The sequence below is a fragment of the Camarhynchus parvulus genome, unplaced genomic scaffold (assembly GCF_901933205.1).
Source record: "Camarhynchus parvulus unplaced genomic scaffold, STF_HiC, whole genome shotgun sequence".
Classification (NCBI taxonomy): Eukaryota; Metazoa; Chordata; class Aves; order Passeriformes; family Thraupidae; genus Camarhynchus; species Camarhynchus parvulus.
Genome location: NW_022148248.1, coordinates 224557 through 242896, shown reverse-complemented (window position 1 = coordinate 242896; position 18340 = coordinate 224557). Strand labels below are relative to the sequence as shown.

The 18340-nt window shown below is 60.8% G+C and overlaps 3 protein-coding genes across 3 annotated transcripts; 2 read left to right on the top strand and 1 right to left on the bottom strand.

The window, feature by feature from the left end:
- Positions 1–1355: 1355 nt before the first annotated feature.
- On the top strand, positions 1356–4162 carry RNASEK (ribonuclease K). The gene is made up of 3 exons (XM_030970060.1): positions 1356–1588; positions 3189–3268; positions 3876–4162. Exons 1-3 carry the CDS (start codon positions 1511–1513, stop codon positions 4012–4014), a joined length of 297 nt encoding a protein of 98 aa, XP_030825920.1. The 5' UTR covers positions 1356–1510; the 3' UTR covers positions 4015–4162.
- A 199-nt stretch (positions 4163–4361) lies between these two features.
- LOC115916355 (chromatin complexes subunit BAP18-like) lies at positions 4362–8884 on the top strand. The gene is given in 7 exon segments (XM_030970059.1): positions 4362–4502; positions 5463–5557; positions 7504–7605; positions 7720–7783; positions 7785–7887; positions 8524–8616; positions 8709–8884. Coding segments are annotated over 7 exon segments (483 nt in total). The 5' UTR covers positions 4362–4481; the 3' UTR covers positions 8714–8884.
- An 852-nt stretch (positions 8885–9736) lies between these two features.
- On the bottom strand, positions 9737–15002 carry ACHE (acetylcholinesterase (Cartwright blood group)). The gene is given in 6 exon segments (XM_030970058.1): positions 9737–9979; positions 10517–10683; positions 11630–12357; positions 12360–12397; positions 12400–13182; positions 14967–15002. Coding segments are annotated over 5 exon segments (1827 nt in total). The 5' UTR covers positions 13172–13182; positions 14967–15002; the 3' UTR covers positions 9737–9857.
- Positions 15003–18340: the final 3338 nt, after the last annotated feature.

Genomic DNA, 18340 nt, shown 5'->3' with positions numbered 1-18340 from the left:
AGGATTAATTAAGGGTTAATTAAGGCTCGGGGAGTCCCGTGGAAGGGATCAAGACGTTCATTAGCGCCAATAAACAGTTAATTAGCGCTACGCAAGCGTTAATTAAGGTCAGGCGGGGGTCATTAATTAAGGGAGGGGTCTCGCCCAGGGGGGTGGGGGAGGGGTGGGCGCGGGGGTGGGGGAGGGGTGGGGGTGGGGGAGGGGCCGAGCGGCGGCTCCGGGAGGCGGCGGCGGCTCCTGGGGGGTCCCGGGGGCTCTGCCGAGGCTGCGGGGGGCGCGGGGGCGGGGCTTGCCGGGGACACGCCCACCCCCGCGGCCACGCCCACCGCACAGCCACGCCCCCCCTCCTGCCTTTTCTTCCATTTACCTGGCGTGAGGTTGGAGGGGGGGGAGGGGAGGGGTCACCCCAGGACTTTCCCCCCCCCCCACCCACGGCCCCACCCCCCCCCCAATCCCTCCCCAACTAAGAACCCCCAATTTAAGCCCCTCCCCCACCCTCAGGGGACACCCCCCAAATTTCTGCCCCTCCCCCACACTCAGGGTACCCCCATATTCCCACCCCTCCCCCACCCCCAATTCCGGCCCCTCCCCCACTCCAGGACACCCTCCCCCCCCTGAAATTCCAGCCCCTCCCCCACCCCCAGGGACCCCCCAATTTAAGCCCCTCCCCCACCCTCAGAGGACCCCCCCCCCCCAAATTTCTGCCCCTCCCCCACCCTCAAGGTACCCCCATATTCCCACCCCCCCACACCAAATTCCCGCCCCTCCCCCACCCATGGGACCCCCAATTTCCAGACCCTCCCCCACCCAGAGACACCCCCCCCCCCCAAATTCCGGCCCCTCCCCCCCCCAATTCCCCCCCCCCCAATTCCACGGTTTTGCCCTAAAATAGAAATTTGGGAGGGGGGGATGACGTCACCGCCCCTCCCCCCCCGTCCCGTTCTGTTTGGGGGCGGGGGTGTCCCCAGGGAGGGTGGGGGAGGGGCGGGCGCGTGCCCAGGGCTGTTTTTAGCCCCTCCCCGCCCCGAAATGTCACCTCAATGTGACCTCGAGGTGGGGGGAGGGGAATTTAAAGGGCCAGCGCCCCAATTTTGGAAATTTGACTCTTCCTGGGAGGGGGGGGACACACGGGGACACCCCTTGTGACGTCACCAGAGGGCGTGGCCACCTAAGGGACACCCAGGGGACACCGAGGACACGCGCTGGACAGGTGGGCGTGGCCAAACAGCGCGGCCACGCCCTCACAACCGCCCCACAACCAATCACACCCCCCCGCGAGTGACAATGGTACCGCCCGAGGGGGCGTGGTTTGATGGAACGGGCGTGGTTTAATGTAAAAGGCGTGGCCGCGCAGAGGGGGCGTGGCCTCAGTCTGCTGCGCCGGCTCGGCCCCGCAGCAGCCAAAGGGGCGGGGGGCGCTGCGCGTTCGCGGAAATCTCCGGGAAAAAAACCCCAAAAAACCCCCGAAAAAACCCTAAAAAAGCGGCGGGAGGGACTCGCCGAGCTCGCCATGGTGTCGCTGCTCTGCTGCGGGCCCAAAATGGCCGCGTGCGGGCTCGTCCTCAGCGCCTGGGGCGTCGTGATGTTGGTGAGGGGCCCTGAGGGGCCGTGAGGGGATGGGGGGGGGGCGTGAGGGGCGGGAGGGATTTTGGGGGGTTCTGAGGGGTTTGAACACATTCTGAAGGGTTAAAAGGCGATTTTGGTGGGGGATTTAAAGGGTTTGGAGGAGTCGTGGGGGTTTGAAGGGGTTTTGGGGGGATTTGAAGGATTTTGTGGGGGGATTCTGAGGGGCCTTAAGGGGCGGGAGGGATTTTGGGGGGTGCTGAGGGGTTTGAAGAGGTTCTGAAGGGTTAAAAGGGGATTTTGGACGGATTTGGAGGGGTTTTGTGGGAATTCTGAGGGATTTTGGGGGTCTAGGAGGGGTTTTGGGGGGATCTCGGAGGGATTTGGAGGTTTCTGAGGGGTTGGTGGGGGTTTGAGGGGGGTTCTGGGGGGGATTTTGGGGGAATTCTGAGGGATTTTAGGTGTCTAGGAGGAGTTTTGGAGGGATCCTGAGGGGTTGGCAGGGGTTTTAGGGGGATTCTGAGGGATTTGGGGCGATTTGAGGGCTTTGGAAGGAATTTGGGGGATTCTGGGGGGTTTTGGATGGGTCATGGGGTTGTCCGGAGGGGATTCTGAGGGGATTTTGTGGCGTTCTGAGGCGTTTTGGGGGGGATTTGAGGCGTTTTGGAGGGTCCTGGAAGGGTTTTGAGGACACTTGGAGGGAATTTGGGGGAGTTCTGAGGGATTTTGGGGGATCCTTGTGGAACTGAGAAGGAATTTGGGGGAAGTCTTGGAGGGGTTTGGGGGCAATTTGGGGGTCCTGGGGGGGGGTGAGGAATATTTGGGGGAGGGGGCTTCAAACTTTCCGAAATGTGGGGGACACCCCCAACCCCCACCCCCAAAAAAACCCCAAACCCCTCCCCCACCCCCCAACTTCCCCTCAGCTGCCCCTGAGTCACCCCCGGCCCCTCCCCCACTCCCAAAAACCACTTTTTTTTGGGGGGGGGGGGGCAGCTCAGAGCACCCCAAAAAAACCCCAGGACCCCCAAAATCCCCCTGAGGACCCCCCAGGACCACCAAATTTCCTCCAAATCCCTTCAGGACACCCCAAATCCATCCCAAGGACCCCCAAACCTCCTCAATTCTCACATAGGGACCCTCAGGATCCCGAAATTCTCCCAAAATTCTTTCAAGGAACCCCCAGGACCCCCAAACTCCCCTTAAATCCCCTCGGGACCCCCCCAAAATCCTCCAAAGGGACCCCCAGGACCCCCAAATTTCCCCAGGACCCCCCCAAAATCCCCCCCAAACCTCCCCAAGGAACCCTCACGACCCCCCAAACTCCCCCCAAATCCTCTCAGGATCCCCCAAAACCTCCCCAAATCCCCCCCAAGCCCCCCAAAATCCCCTCAAATTCCCCCTGAGAGACCCCCAGAACCCCCAGCTTGCCCCTAAATTCCCCCAAGACCCTCAAAACTCCCCCCCAAATCCCCTCAGGACCCCCCAAAATCCCCCAAATCTCCCCAAGGATCCCTCAGGAGCCCCCAAAATCCCCTCAGGGACCCTCAAACCCCCCCAAACTCCCCTCAAATCCCCTCGGGACCCCCCAAAATCCCCTCGGGACCCCCCAAATTCTCCCCCCCAAGGTGTTGCTGGGCATTTTTTTCAACGTGCACTCGGCCGTGCTGATCGAGGACGTGCCCTTCACCGAGGAGGACTTCAATGGGTGAGGGGGGATTGGATTTGGGGGGTCCCGGGGGGAATTTGGGGGGTCCTGGGGGGGATTTGAGGAGATTTGGGGGGTCCTGGGGGGAATTTGGGGGGTCCTGGGGGGGATTTGAGGGGAATTTAAGGGGATTTGGGGAAGTTTGGGGGCTCCTGGGGGTATTTAAAGGGGTCCTGAGGGGGATTTGGGGGATCCCGGGAGGGATTTTGGGGAATTTGGGGAGTCCTGGGTGGAAATTGGGCAGATTTGGGGGATCCTGGTGGGAATTTGAGGGCATCTGGGGGGGGGGGAATTTTGGGAATTGAGGGGTCCTGGGAGGATTTGAAGGGGATCTGGGGGGTCTTGGAGGGTCCTGAGGGAATTTGAGGGGGGTTTTGAGGATTTGGGAATTTTTGAAGGAATTTTGGGAAAGATTTTGGGGGGAATTTTGAGGATTTTGGGAAAGACTTTAGGAGGAATTTATGGATTTTTAAGGAGGATCCTAAAACTCTAACCCCCCAAAAATCCCCAAATCCTCCAAAATCCCTCCCCCTCAAACCTCCCAAAAAAAACCCCAAAATCCCCTTTTTCCACCCCAAAAAAATTTGGAAATTTCCCCTTTTCGCAGCGGCCCCGAACGCATTTACCGCCTGTACGAGCAGGTCAGCTACAATTGCTTCATCGCCGCGGGGCTCTACGCGCTGCTGGGCGGCTTCTCCCTCTGCCAGACCCGCCTCAACAAGCGCAAGGAGTACATGGTGCGCTGAGCCCCGAAATCCCCATTTTTCACCCCAAAAAAATCCCCGTTTTTCCCCCGCATTCCGCCCGCCTTTGGAGGACCAATTTTCTCCCGCCCTGAGCGCCGCAGAGAAGCGCGGATGGGCTCGGATAATAAAGAGAGTTGTTGTGGATTGATCGCGCGGGTGATTTATGGGGAGAAAAGGGGGGTTTTGGGTTCAAAAGCGGCGATTTTGGGGTGAAAAATGGGGATTTTGGGGGGCGCTGGAGGTTGAGGAGCAACGAGACGGCGGAACGGAGCGGCCGCGGGAGGCGGAAGTGGGCGGGGGAGTGGGCGGGGTTTTATGCGGATCTGACCAATGAGAGGGAAGGGGCGTGGCTTCGTGAGGGAGGTACCAACGAGACGCGCGGGGCTGAGCGTCCCCCTCCCCCCGCCGCCATCATCGAGGAGCCGGAGCGGCGGCGGCGGCGGCCGGAGGGGCCGGGGAGGGCGGCCATGACGTCAGCATCCACTAAAGTGAGGGGTTTTGGGCAATTTTGGGCGGATTTGGGAATTTTTGGGGTTTTTTCCTTTGAGGAATGTGATGAGGGGTGGGGCGGCGGTTGGGAATGGGGGGGAGGCGCTTCCGGTTCGGTGCCACTTCCGGTCCGTCCGCGGGAGGGGTCGGGGTGGGGGAGTGGCTGCCGTGGAAGGTTCCGGGGGTTCGGGGGTTACTGGGCCCAGTTTGGGTCTTAATCCCGTTACTGGTCCCAGTTTGGGGTTAAATGGCGTTTTACTTGTCCCAGTTTGGTGTTACTGGTCCCAGTTTGGGTCCAGTGGGGCTCTACTGGTCCCAGATGGGATTTTGATCCTGTTACTGGTCCCAGTTTAGGGTTCAGTGGGGCTTTACTGAGCTCCCAGTTTGGGCTCCCAGTTCCCCCCAGTCCCCTCCCAGTCCCTCCCAGTATAACCCACCCTCCTCCCAGTATAACACAGTATCCCCCAGTCCCTCCCAATCCACCCCAATCCCTTCCCAGTCCTTCCCAGTGCTCCCAGTTTGATCGCAGTCCGTCCCAGTTTGATCCCAGTTCTCTCCCAGTCCCCCCTCAAACCCCTCCCAGTCCCTCCCAGTGCCTCCCAGTTCCATCCTAGTCCCTCCCAGTGCTCCCAGTTTGATCCCAGTCCATCCCCGTTTGATCCCAGTCCCTCCCAGTGCTCCCAGTCCCATCCCAGTTCCATCCCAGTCCCTCCATCCCTCCCAGTCCCTCCCAGTCGCTCCCAGTTTATCCCAGTCGCTCCCAGTTTATCCCAGTCCATCCCAGTTTATCCCAGTCCCTCCCAGTCCCTCCCAGTCCATCCCAGTCCATCCCAGTCCATCCCAGTTTGATCCCAGTCCCTCCCAGTCGCTCCCAGTCCCTCCCAGTCCCTCCCAGTTCCATCCCAGTCGCTCCCAGTCCCTCCCAGTCGCTCCCAGTTTATCCCAGTTTGCCGTTCCAGGTCGGGGAGATTTTCTCGGCCGCCGGCGCCGCCTTCACGCGCCTGGGGGAGCTGACGATGCAGCTGCACCCGGGCACGGACAGCTCCGCCGCGGGGTGAGGGGGTGCGGGGACTGGGGGGGACTGGGAGGGACTGGGATGGACTGGGATGGACTGGGAGGGACTGGGATGGACTGGGATGGACTGGGAGGGACTGGGATGGACTGGGATGGACTGGGATGGACTGGGATGGACTGGGAGGGACTGGGATGGACTGGGAGGGACTGGAAGGGACTGGGAGGGACTGGGATCAAAGTGGGATGGACTGGGATCAAACTGGGATGGACTGGGATCAAACTGGGAGGGACTCGGAGGGAACTGGGAGCACTGGGAGGGACTGGGAGGGGTTTGGAGGGCACTGGGATGGAACTGGGATCAAACTGGGATGGACTGGGATTGAACTGGGATCAAGCTGGAAGCACTGGAAGGGACTGGGATCCAACTGGGATGAACTGGGAGAGGATTGGGAGGGACTCAGAGGGAACTGGGATAAACTGGGAGGGACTGGGAGTGGATTGGGAGGGAGTGGTTTATACTGGGATGGACTGGGAGGGACTGGGAGGGGTTTGGAGGGCACTGGGAAGGACTGGGATCAAACTGGGAGGGAAATGGGACCAAACTGGGAGCACTGGGATGGACTGGGAAGGACTGGAATAAACTGGGAGGGACTGGGGGGGTTTGGGGGAGATTTGGGGTCCCCATTGGCAGATTTTGGGGTCCCCAGGGGAGATTCCAGGGGATTTTGGGGCTCCTGGGGGGGATTTATGGGAAATTTGGGGAGGATTTGAATGGGGGATTTTTGGGGGGTCCTGGGAGGGTTTTGGGGTCATTTCGGGGAAATTTGGGATCCCCATGGGAGATTTGAGGGGGTTGTCGTCGCTCTGTGGGGCTGTGTCGTGATTTCAGACCCCCAAAAACCCCCCCAAATCACCCCAAAACCCCCTCAAACCGCCCCAAGACTTTTCTAGGATCCCCCGAATTCCCTCAAATCCCCCCAAAATTCCATCTGGACCCCCAAAATTCTCAGGATCCCCCCAAAACCCCCCAGGTCCCGCTGGATGGAGCCGGAGCTGGCGCTGCTCCGCGGGGCCGTGTCCTGATTTCAAAGCCCCCAAAAACCCCCAAAATCCCCCCAAAAACCCCCAAAATCCCCCCAAATCCCCCCAAATCTCCACAAAAAACCCTCAAATCCCCCCAGACTTCCCAAAATCCCTCCAAAAACCCCTCAAGGCCCCCACCAAAACCCGCGGGGTCCCCCCAGGTCCCGCTGGACGGAACCGGAGCTCTCCCTGCTCCGCGGGGCCGTGTCGCGATTTCAGACCCCCAAAATCCCCCCAAATCACCCCAAAACCCCCTCAAATCACCCCCAAAATTTTCACCAGGACCCCCAAATTCTCTCAAATCCCCCCAAAATTCCATCTGGACCCCCAAAGTTCTCAGGATCCCCCCAAAACTCCCCAAGTCTCTCTGGACAGATCCGGAGCTCTCCCTGCTCCGCGGGGCTGTGTCGCGATTCCAAACCTCCCAAAACCCCCCAAATCACCCCAAAACCCCCTCAAATCGCCCCAAGACTTTTCTAGGACCCCCCAAAATTCCTTCCAATCCCCCCAAAATTTCCGGGGTCCCCCAAAACCTCCCTGGTCCCGCTGGATGGAACCAGAGCTGGCGCTGCTCCAGGGGGCTGATTAATGATTCCAAACCCCTCAAAACCCCCTCAAATCACCCCAAAAATCCCCCCCCAGTTTTCTCCAGGACCCCCAAATTCCCTCAAATCCCCCCAAAATTCCATCTGGACCCCCAAAATTCTCAGGATCCCCCCAAACCTCCCTAAGTCTCTCTGGACAGATCCGGAGCTCTCCCTGCTCCGCGGGGCTGTGTCGCGATTCCAAACCTCCCAAAACCCCCCAAATCACCCCAAAACCCCCTCAAATCCCCCCAAGACCCTTCCAGGACCCCCCCAGATTCCCTCTGGACCCCCCCAAACCCCGCGGGGTCCCCCCCAGGTCCCGCTGGACGGAGCCGGAGCTGGCGCTGCTCCGCGGGGCCGTCTCGCGATTCGGGGAGGACCTGAACCGCCTCAGCGCCCTCATCAAGGACCGCACGGTGTAAGGGGGGGGTCCGGGGGGGGGGAAGAGATTTTAGGGTGTCCCCCCACCCCCAAAAAACCCCCAAAACCTCCCCAAAAAAACCTCCCCAAAAAATCCCCCAAATCCCCGCAGGGCGCAGCTGAAGGCGGCGGCCAAGCGCAAAGCCTACGAGGACAGCGGGGTCCCCCTGCCCCCCCAGCGCCGACTCCCCCAAAAAGGGACCCCGAAAAAACCCCCCCGGATCTGGGGGGGCTCCCCACGACCCCCCCGGGCCCCCCGGGAAGAAGCTGAAAGTGGCAGGTAAGGAATTTTGGGTTGTTTTTGTTTTTTTTTTGGGGTTCATTTCTGTTAATTTTGGGATTTCTTTGGTCGTTATTTTTTAATTTTGGGGTCGTCCCCCCCTTTAATTTTGGGGTTTCTTTTCCCTCATTCTTTAATTTTGGGGACCCCTCCCAATTAATTCTGGGCTCCCTCCTTTAATTTTGGCTTTTTTTGGTCCCTCCCCTTTCATTTTGGCCCCCCCCCCCATTAATTTTGGGGTCGCTTTTCCCCCATTATTTAATTTTATATTTAATTTCATATTATTTCGTTCTCCCCCGTTATTTAATTCCTCCTTTAATTTTGGGGTTCCCTCCCCCTTTCATTTTGGAATCTTTTGGTCCCTCCCCTTTAATTTAGGGCCCCCCCCTTGAATTTTGGGGTCTCTTTTTCCTCATTCTTTAATTTTAGGGACTCCCCCCACTTTAATTTTGGGATTTTTGGCCCCTCCCCCTGTAATTTTGGGGTCCCCCATTAATTTTGGGGTGTCCCCCCCTTGAATTTTGGGATTCCTTTGGTCCCCTCCCCTTTAATTTTGGGGACCCTCCCCATTAATTTTAAGGCTCCCCCCCTTTACTTTTGGGGTCCCCAAATTAATTTTGGGGTTCCCCTCCCCAGAGCCCCCCCCGAGTGACTCCGACCCCCCCGGGGACCTCGTGGACGTCGAAGGATTTGGGGACCCCCCCCCCAAGAAGCTGAACTTCGACCAGGGTACGACCCCAAAAAAAAACCCCAAAATTTGGGGGGGGCTCTCCCTAAATTTGGGGGGGGTCCCCCCTCACCCCTTCCCCTTTTTCCAGCAGCCTGAAGTCGGAGCCCCCAAAGGACCCCCCCAAAAAACCCCAAATTTCTCCCCAAACTTGGGGGTTTCCCCAAATCCCCCTCAATTTTGGGGTCCCCCTTCCCAATTTTTGGTGTCATCCCCAAACTTGGGGACCCCCCCCCCTTTGTGTCCCCCAATAAAATTTTGGGGTTTTCCCCCCCCCCAATTTTGTCTCCGTGTCGTGTTTTGGGTCCTGCCTCCATTTTGGGGTCCCCCCTCCCCAAAATTTGGGGTCTCCCCCGTTTTTTGGGTTCTCCCCCCCACCATTTTTGGGGTCCCCCCCCATGAGTCAGGTTTGGGTTTGAGATTTTATTGGGGTCACACCGAAGACGAGACCGGGGGGGGGAACCCCAAATTTTGGGGTCCTGGAAGGTTTTGGGGGGGGGAATTTTGGGGTGTTTGGGGTCGATTTTTGGGGTGTCCGGGGCTCTTTTGGGGTGCCCGAGGACGATTTTGGGGTGTCTGGGAGTGGTTTGGGGGTTCAGGGGAATTTTGGAGGCGTTGAGTGGGTTTTGGGGGTCCCTGGTGAGGTTTTTAGGGTTCCTGGGTGGATTTTTGGGGTTCTCAGGTGAATTTTAGGGTTCCTGGGTGGATTTTAGGATTTCTGGGTGAGGTTTTTTGGGTTCCTGGATGAATTTTGGGGTGTTCCAGATGGATTTTAGGATTCCTGGATGGATTTTAGGGTGTCCTGGATGGATTTTGGGGTTCCTGGATGGATTTTGGCGTTCCTGGATGGATTTTGGGGTGCCCCGGGTGGTTTTGGGGTTCTCAGGTGAATTTTAGGGTTCCCAGGTGGATTTTAGGATTTCTGGGTGGATTTTTGGGTTCCTGGATGAATTTTGGGGTCTCTGGATGGATTTTTGGGTTCCTGGATGGATTTTGGGGTCTCTGGATGGATTTTAGGGTTCCTGGATGGATTTTGGGGTATCCCAGGCGGTTTTGGGGTTCTCAGGTGAATTTTAGGGTTCCTGGATGGATTTTGGGGTTCCCGGATGGATTTTAGGGTTCCTGGATGGATTTTGGGGTTCCCGGATGGATTTTGGGGTGTCCCAGGTGGATTTTAGGGTTCCTGGATGGATTTTGGGGGTCCCGGATGGATTTTGGGGTGCCCCGGTGGTTTTGGGGTGCCCTACAGGGGCTGGCAGCGCTCCTGGCGGCTGTAGAGCTCGAACTGGCTCTTCCAGCGCATCATGTACGAGCTCCAGCGATGGAATTCCAGGCGCCACTGCCGCTCCGCCTCCTCCATGGGCCCTGCACAGCCCCAAATCTCAGCTGGGGACCCCAAAAAAAAAACCCCAAAAACCCCCAAACTGACCCAAAATCCCCTAAATCCAATTTCACCCAGAACCCGCTCAAATCCACCCAAAATTCCCGGTGCTGCTGCTGCTGCTCCGCCTCCTCTGTCGGCCCTGGAGAGCCCCAGATCTGAGCTGGGCACCCCAAAAACCCCAAAAAAACTCCCAAAAACCCCAACCCCCCCCCAAAAAAACCACCAAACCCCCCCCAATGTCCCCCAACATCCCAAATGTCCCCAATGTGTCCCCAATCCCCCCAATGTCCCCAATGACCCCAATGTCCCCAACACGCCCAAATGTCCCAAATGTCCCCAAATGTCCCCAATGTCCCCCCAATGTCCCCAATGGCCCCAATGTCCCCAACACGCCCAAATGTCCCCAGTGTCCCCCCAATGTCCCCCAATGTCCCCCATGTCCCCCCAATGTCCCCCAATGTCCCCCCAATGTCTCCAATGTCCCCCCAGTGTCCCCGGTGTCCCCGGTGTCCCCTCACCGGTGACGTTGAGCAGTTTGGGCAGGAACCGTGTCCAGAAGGCGCAGGCCTGGGCGCGCAGGCCCTGGGCCACGGCGAGCGGCCGCGCGTTGAGCCGGGCGTAGCTCTGCCCCGCCGCCGTGTAGGACGGCCAGCGCCGCGCGCGCTCCGACGGCTCGTTGGGGTCCCTGCGGTGAGGGGCGGGTCAGAGGGGCTTGGCAACCCAACCCAACTCAACTCAACTCAACCCAACTCAACCCAACCCAACCCTGGGCATCCAACCCAACTCAACCCAACTCAACTCAACCCAACTCAACCCAGGGCATCCAGCCCAACTCAACCCAACTCATCCCAACCCAACTCATCCCAGCTCAACTCAACCCAACCCAACTCAACCCAACTCAACCCAATTCAACGCAACTCTTCCCAACCCAACCCAACTCAACTCATCCCAACTCAACTCAACCCAACTCTACTCTTCCCAACTCAACCCAACTCAACTCTTCCCAACTCAACTCAAGCGAGGGCATCCAACTCATCACAATTCAACCCAACCCAACCAAGGGTGTCCAATCCAACTCATCCAAAGTCAACTCAACTGAACTCTTTCCAACTCAACTCATCACAACCCAACCCAACCGAGGGCGTCCAACCCAATCCAACTCAACTACTCCCAAGCAAGGGCACCCAACCCAACTCAACTCAACCCAGACAGGAGCATCCAACCGAACTCGTCCAAACTCAAACCAACCCAGCCAAGGACATCCAAACCAACTCAACCCAACTCAACTCAACCAAGGACATCCAACCCAACTCATCCAAACTCAACCCAACCCAACTGAGGACATCTAACCCAGTTCAACCCAACTCATCCAAACTCAACCCAAACCAAGTCAACCCGACTGAGGTCATCCAGCCAGACTCATCGCAACCCAACCCAACTGATCCCAACTCAACCCAAGCAAGATCATCCAACCCAACTCATCCAAACTCAACCTACCCCAACTCATCCCAGCTGAGGTCATCCAACCCAACTGATCCCACTTGAGGTCATCCAACCCAACTCATCGCAACTCAAGTCATGGTAACTCAGCCCAACCCAACTCAACCAACCCACCCCATCCCAGCCCGTACCCGGTGCGGGCGAAGTTCCCCCAGTATCTCATGATGCGCCGGCTCAGCGCCTCCTCCTCGGCCGTGTAGTTGAGCCCGGGGTTCAGCGGCTGCCCGAAGACGAACTCGATCTCGTAGCCGTGCGGGACGCCCATCCACGGCGGCCACAGCAGGTTGGAGGCGCGGTGATCGAACAGGTAGGCGAAGACGGTTCCGCCACGCTCGGCCCAGCGCTGCGCGAAGTGCATCAGCGGGCACACCACGTTGTGGTCGCCCACGATGTCGTCCAGCGCCTCGCGGTTCTTCACCGGGTTGTCCTGGTCCAGCCAGTCCGTGTACTGCAGCACCACGGCCTCGGCCGCCAGCTCGTTGGCCTGCGGCACGCCCAGCCGGACGCCGCCCAGGAACTCCTCGCGGCTGATCAGGCTCTCGTTGTCCTTGCCGAAGCCCGGCACGCCGTACACCAAGAAATAGGTGCCCTCGTCCTGCACGGCGCCCAGCAGCACCTCGGCCTCGGCGCGGCCCGGCGCGCCCAGCAGCGCCTCGGGGGTGTCGGCGAGGAACTCCCCGTCCACCACGGGCACGAAGGCGAAGCGGAAGACGCCCTGTTGGGGCAGCACGGCCGCCTCGTGCTCCACCAGCTGCGGCGCGCGCGCGCGCAGGCAGGACAGCAGCTCCGTCTCGTTGGTCACCGCGCCGCCGGCGCGGCCGCCGCACCCACCAGCCGGCCCAGCCGGCCGCCGCCGGGCGACCTCGGCGGCGCCACCGTGGCCCAAGGGCCGTTGGGGAACCGCTCTGCAGCACGGCGCGGGAACAGGCCCCGCTGCCCCCTGAGAGCAGGTGCAGCCCCACCGAGGCCGCGCCGGCGCTCTCGCCGAACAGCGTCACCGCGCCGGGGTCGCCGCCGAACGCCGCGATGTTGGCTTGGACCCAACGCAACGCCAACCGCTGGTCGAGCAACCCGACGTTCCCCGGAGCTTCGGGGTGACCCGGCAAAGCCAAAAACCCCAAAGCTCCCACGCGGTAATTCATGGAGACCACCAGAACGCCCTCGGCCGCCGCCAGGAACCGCCCGTCGTAGACGTCCAGCGAGGCGGCGCCGCTGTAGAAGCCGCCGCCGTAAATCCACACCAGAACCGGCGCCGGCGTTTTGGGGCGCGGCGCCGGCGCCCAGATGTTGAGGTACAAGCAATCCTCGCTCATCTCGCGGTTGGGGTTCCACATCTCGGAGCCGCCGAAGCCGGGGAACATGGTGTCCACGGGCTGGAAGCAGGCGTGCGGGTGGGAGAGGGCGTCCAGGACCCCTCCCCAAGGCCGGGCGGGGCGGGGCGGGGCGGAGCGAAGGGGTCCCAAGGGGGGCTCGGCGTAGGGGATCCCCAAAAAGGCGGCGGCGAGCGAGGAGGGGCCGGCGGGGACGTGGAAGCCGCGGACGGCGCCGGAGGAGGTGGAGACCAGGAGGTCCTCAGGGGTCGTGGTGGACGCTGGGGAGGGGGCGAGGAGGAGGAGGAGGAGGAGGAAGAGCTGGAGGGGGGCGGGGGGCGGTGGGGACGGGCGGCCCCCCATGGCGGCGGAGGCTGCGGAGAGAGAGAGAAATTGGGGGGTTAGAGGGGGGGTTGGGGGTCACTGAGGGGTGGGGTCCTCATTTGGGGAGGGGTCCCAAGTTAGGGTGGGAATTGGGGGGGCTCAAATTGGGGAGGGGTCGCCATTAGGGGGAAATTTGGGGGGTTTAGGGGGGGGGTTAGGGGTCACCATGGGTGGGGAGGGGGTGGGAGTTGGGGAGGGGTCTCCATATGGGGAGGGGTCCCAAAATGGGGGGGCATTTGGGGGGGGGGTCTCCATTTGGGAAGGGGTCCCAAATTGGGGTGGGATTTGGGGAGGGGTCGCCACTTGGGTGGAGTTTGGGGAAGGGGCTCATTTTGGGTGGGATTTGGGGGGTCCCCAATTGCGGAGGGGTCCCAAACTGGAGACAGTTGGGGAGGGGTCTCCATTTGGGTGGGGGAGCCCCCATGTGGGTGGGATTTGGGGGGTCCTTCGTGGGTGGGGTCCCCATTTGGGGGAGGGTCCCTATTTGGGGCAGGGGTCTCCATTTGCAGTGGGATTTTGGGGTGGGGGGGTCCCCACTTTGGGAGGGGATCTCCTATTGAGTGGGATTTGGGGAGGGGTCCCCATTTGTGGAGGGGGTCCCTATTTGGGGAAGGGGTCTCCATTTGGGGTGGGGGACCCCAATTTCTTTGCCCCTCCCCCCCCCAAAGCTCATCGTGACCCCCTCCGCCCCACCCCCGTTCCATTTTGGGGGGGTCGAGACCCCTCCCCAGTTTATCCCAGTTGATCCCAGTCCCTCCCAGTGCCCCTCCCCCCCCGAGACCCCTCCCCCTCCCCCCCCCCGCCCCTCCCCCACCCCCGGGGCAGGTGCTGGATCCCAAAATAGCCCCAAAAATCCCGGCCGGAAATGGGGGAGGGGAGGGGGAGGGGTGAGGGGACTGGGGGGCCTTGGCCCTACAGAGACCCCTCCCCAAAATCCCAAATAGAGACCCCTCCCCAGATAGGGACCCCTCCCCAAATAGGGACCCCTCCCCAAATACGGACCCCTCCCCAAAATCCCAAATAGAGACCCCTCCCCAAATAGAGACCCCTCCCTAAATAGAGACCCCTCCCCAAAATCCCAAATAGACACCCCTCCCCAAAAGGGACCCCTCCCGAAATAGGGACCCCTCCCCAAATCCCTTATAGGGACCCCCGGCCCTATAGAGACCCCTCCCCAAAATCCCAAATGGGAACCCCCCAAATCCCCCATAGACCGATAGGGACCCCTCCCCAAATCCCCTATGGATCCATAGGGACCCCTCCCCAAATCCCCTATGGATCCATAGGGACCCCTCCCCCACCCAGCCCCGCCCCAAAATGGTACCCGAGGGGGTGGGGGGGAGGGGGAAAAAGAGGGAGGGGCGATGTGGGGGGGGGTTGGTCGCAGGTGTGGGGGAGGGGCGATGAGGGGTGGGGTCTCGGGGGGGAGGGGCGATGTGGGGGTCTCAGGGGTGGGGATGGGGGGGGGTCACAGGGGTGGGGGAGGGGCGATGTGGGAGGGGCCCGGATGGGGGGCGCGTCACGGGGGGAGGGGCAATGGGGGGCGGGAATTGGGGGGTCTCAGGTGTGGGGGAGGGGCGATGGGGAGATGGGGAGGGGCCGGAATGATGGGGTGGGGGGTGGGGGTCTCAGGTGTGGGGGAGGGGCGCCGATGGGGCCTCACCCTCTGGGGGGGATCATTTCAAGGGGGAGAGGGGGATGGGGAGGGGTCGGGGGTTGGGGGGAGGGGATGGAGATGGTGGGGGAGGGGTGGGGGGGGAGGGGCGGCACCGACCCCCTCGCGCTCCTCGCGGCTCCGGCCTCGCTCCGGCTCCGGCGACTGCAAAATACCGGGGGGGGGTGGGGGAGGGGCGGCGTTAAATTGGGGGGGGGGAGGGGCCAAAGGAGCCGCCCCTCCCCCACCCCTGCGGCAGCGCTGCCCCTCCCCCCCCCCCCCGCGCGTGCCGGGAAAACGGGAGGGGGGGGGGGGAGGGATGCTGCCCACCCCCAGCCCAGGGGGGGATTTTGGGGCGAATTTGGGGGATTTTGGGGGGGATTTGAGAGGATTTATGGGGAATTTTGGGGGAATTTTAAGGAAATTTTGGGGATTTTTGGGGGGGATTTTGGGGGGGGGGCTTTGAGAGGATTTTGGGGAGATTTTGAGGGATTTAGGGGGTCTGGGGTATTTGGGGGATTTTAGGGGAATTTGAGAGGAGTTCGAGGGAATTTGGGGTATTCTGAAGGAAATTTTTGGGGGATTTTTGGGGGAATTTTAAGAAAATTTTGGAGATTTTTGGGGGAATTTTAGGGGGAATTTTGGAGGAAATTTGGGGGATTTTGACGGGATTTGGGGGTGTTTTGGGAGAATCTGGGGGATTTTAAGGGGATTTGTGGGAATTTGGGGGATTTTCGGGGGGAATTTTAAAGAACCTGGTTGAAATTTGGGGGGGTTGGGGGGAATTTGCGGAATTTTGGGGGGATTTTAAGGGGATTTTGGGGGAATTGTCCCTTTCACACCTGTCCCTTCCCCCCCCCCCCAGGTGTCACTCTCGTGTCGCGGTTCCCGCCGCTGACGTGTCCCCATGTCTGTCCCCATGTCTGTCCCCATGTCTGTCCTCAGGTGTGTCCAGGTGTCCCCAGGTGTGGCCCCGCCCCCTTTCTGGTCCCGCCGGCCAAGGGTCACCCGCCCCTCCCCCATTGGCTGGCGCAGGTGGGGCCCGGCGGTGACGTCATGGGGAAACCCCCGGGGAGACACTGGGATGGAACTGGGATGGACTGGGAGGGACTGGGAGATACTGGGAGGGGATTGGAGGGGACTGGGATGTACTGGGACATACTGGGAGGGGACTAGAATGGAACTGGGAGATACTGGGATGGAACTTGGATGGACTGGGATGGACTGGGAGGGACTGGGATGGAACTGGGAGATACTGGGAGATACTGGGAGGGACTGGGAGACACTGGGATGGAGCTGGGAGGGAATTAGGAGGGGATTGGAGGCGACTGGGATGGACTGGGATGGACTGGGACATACTGGGAGCACACTGGGAGGGCGCTGGGACACCTCCGTGTCCCCATCCTCCCTGTCCCCCTCCCATGTCCCCACGGATCTCCGTGCCACCCCAATGTCCCCATCTCCGTGTCCCTGGTGGCCACCAGGACCCCTCAGTGTCCCCACCCCCGTGTCCCCACTGATCTCGGTGCCACCTCCATGTCCCCAAACCCACCAAACCCGGTGTCCCCTCCTGTCCCCACCCCAATGTCCCCATGGACCTCAGTGCCACCTCCATGTCCCCATCCCCATGTCCTTGATGGCCACCAGGACACTTCGATGTCCCCAGTGACCCCTGGAACACCTCAATGTCCCCATCGCCGTGTCCCCACAGATCTCAGTGCCACCCCGATGTCCCCACACCAATGTCCCCACTGATCTTGGTGCCACTCCCATGTCCCCAACCCCAATGTCCCCATGGACCTCAGTGCCACCCCGATGTCCCCACCCCCATGTCCCCATCTCCGTGTCCCCACAGATCTCGGTGCCACCCCAATGTCCCCATGGATCCCAGTGCCACCCCAATGTCCCCACCCCTGTGTCCCCATGGATCTCAGTGCCACCCCAATGTCCCCATCCCCAATGTCCCCACCCCAATGTCCCCACTGCCATGTCCCCACCCCAATGTCCCCTCCCTGTCCCCCCACCCCGTGTCCCTTTGTCCCCTCGCGGTGACACCGCTGATGGAGGAAGCTCCGGGCCGGGCGCGGCCGCCGCATTCTCGGGCTCTGTGTCACCCTCGTGTGTCACCCTCGTGTGTCACCCGCCTGTGTCACCGCCCGCCACCCCCCGCCCGCCTGGGGACAAAGGTCCGGGGCCACCCCCTGTCCCCCCACCCCAGATATTGTCACTGTCACCGCTGGCGGCGGCCCCACTTGGGGACGGGACGTGGCCACGGCCATGGGGGGGACACGAGGGACGGTCCTGGTGGCCCTGACCTGCGCCATCACAGGTGAGGATGGACGGGGGGACACCGGGAGGGGACATTGGGAGGGTCCTGGTGGTGGTCACCTGGTGATGGTCACCTGGTGGTGGTCCACGTGAGGATGGACAGGGGGACAGGGGGACATTGGGAGGGGACAGGGGGACATGAGGAGGGGACATTGGGACAGTCCTGGTGGTGGTCACCTGGTGGTGGTCACCTGGTGGTGGTCACCTGCACCATCACAGGTGAGGATGGACAGGGGGACACTGGGAGGATCTTGGTGGTGGTCACCTCGTGATGGTCACCTGGTTGTGGTCACCTGGTTGTGGTCACCTGGTGATGGTCACCTGGTGATGATCAGCTGGTGATGGTCACCTGGTGGCCCTCACCTGGTGTCCCTCACCTGCCCCATCACAGGTGAAGATGGGAGGGGACAGGGGGATATCGGGGGAGGAGGAGGAGGATGAAGAAGAGGAGGGTGAAGAAAAGGGAGATGGAGAAGAAGAGGATGAAGAGGAGGAGGAGGAATTGGGGTGGGAGAGGTTTGAGGGGTTCAGATCTGAAGGTCCTGGAGGAAGAGGAGGATGAAGAAGAGGAGGAGGAGGATGAAGAGGGTGAAGAAGAGGAGGAAGAGGATGGTGGGGACAGGTTGGAGGGGACAGGGGGATGAGGGTCTTGGAGGAAGAGGGTGAAGAAGAGGAGGAGGAGGATGAAGGAAAGGAAGAGGAGGATGAAGATGAAGAAGAGGAGGAGGAGGGTGAAGAAAAGGAAGATGAAGAAGAGGAGGAGGAATTGGGGTGGGAGAGGTTTGAGGGGTTCAGATCTGAAGGTCCTGGGGGAGGAGGAGGAGGAAGATGAAGGGGATGAAGAAGAGGAAGAGGAGGAGTTGGGGTTGGGAGGGGTCCGCGGTCTGAAGGGCTTGGAGGAGGAAGAGGAGGGTGAAGAAGAGGAGGGTGATGATGAAGAGCAGGAGGAATTGTTGGGGTGGGAGAGGTTTGACGGATTCAGATCTGAAGGTCGTGGAGGAGGAAGAGGATGAGGAGGAAGAGGATGATGAGGAGGAAGAGGAAGAGGTGAAAGGTGGAGACGGTGGGGAGAGGCCAGAGGGGGAGGAAGGGGAGGAGGAGGAGGAGGAGGAAGGTGGAGACAACGAGGTGAGGTCGGGTTGGTCAGTGCTGAGGGTGGGATGAGG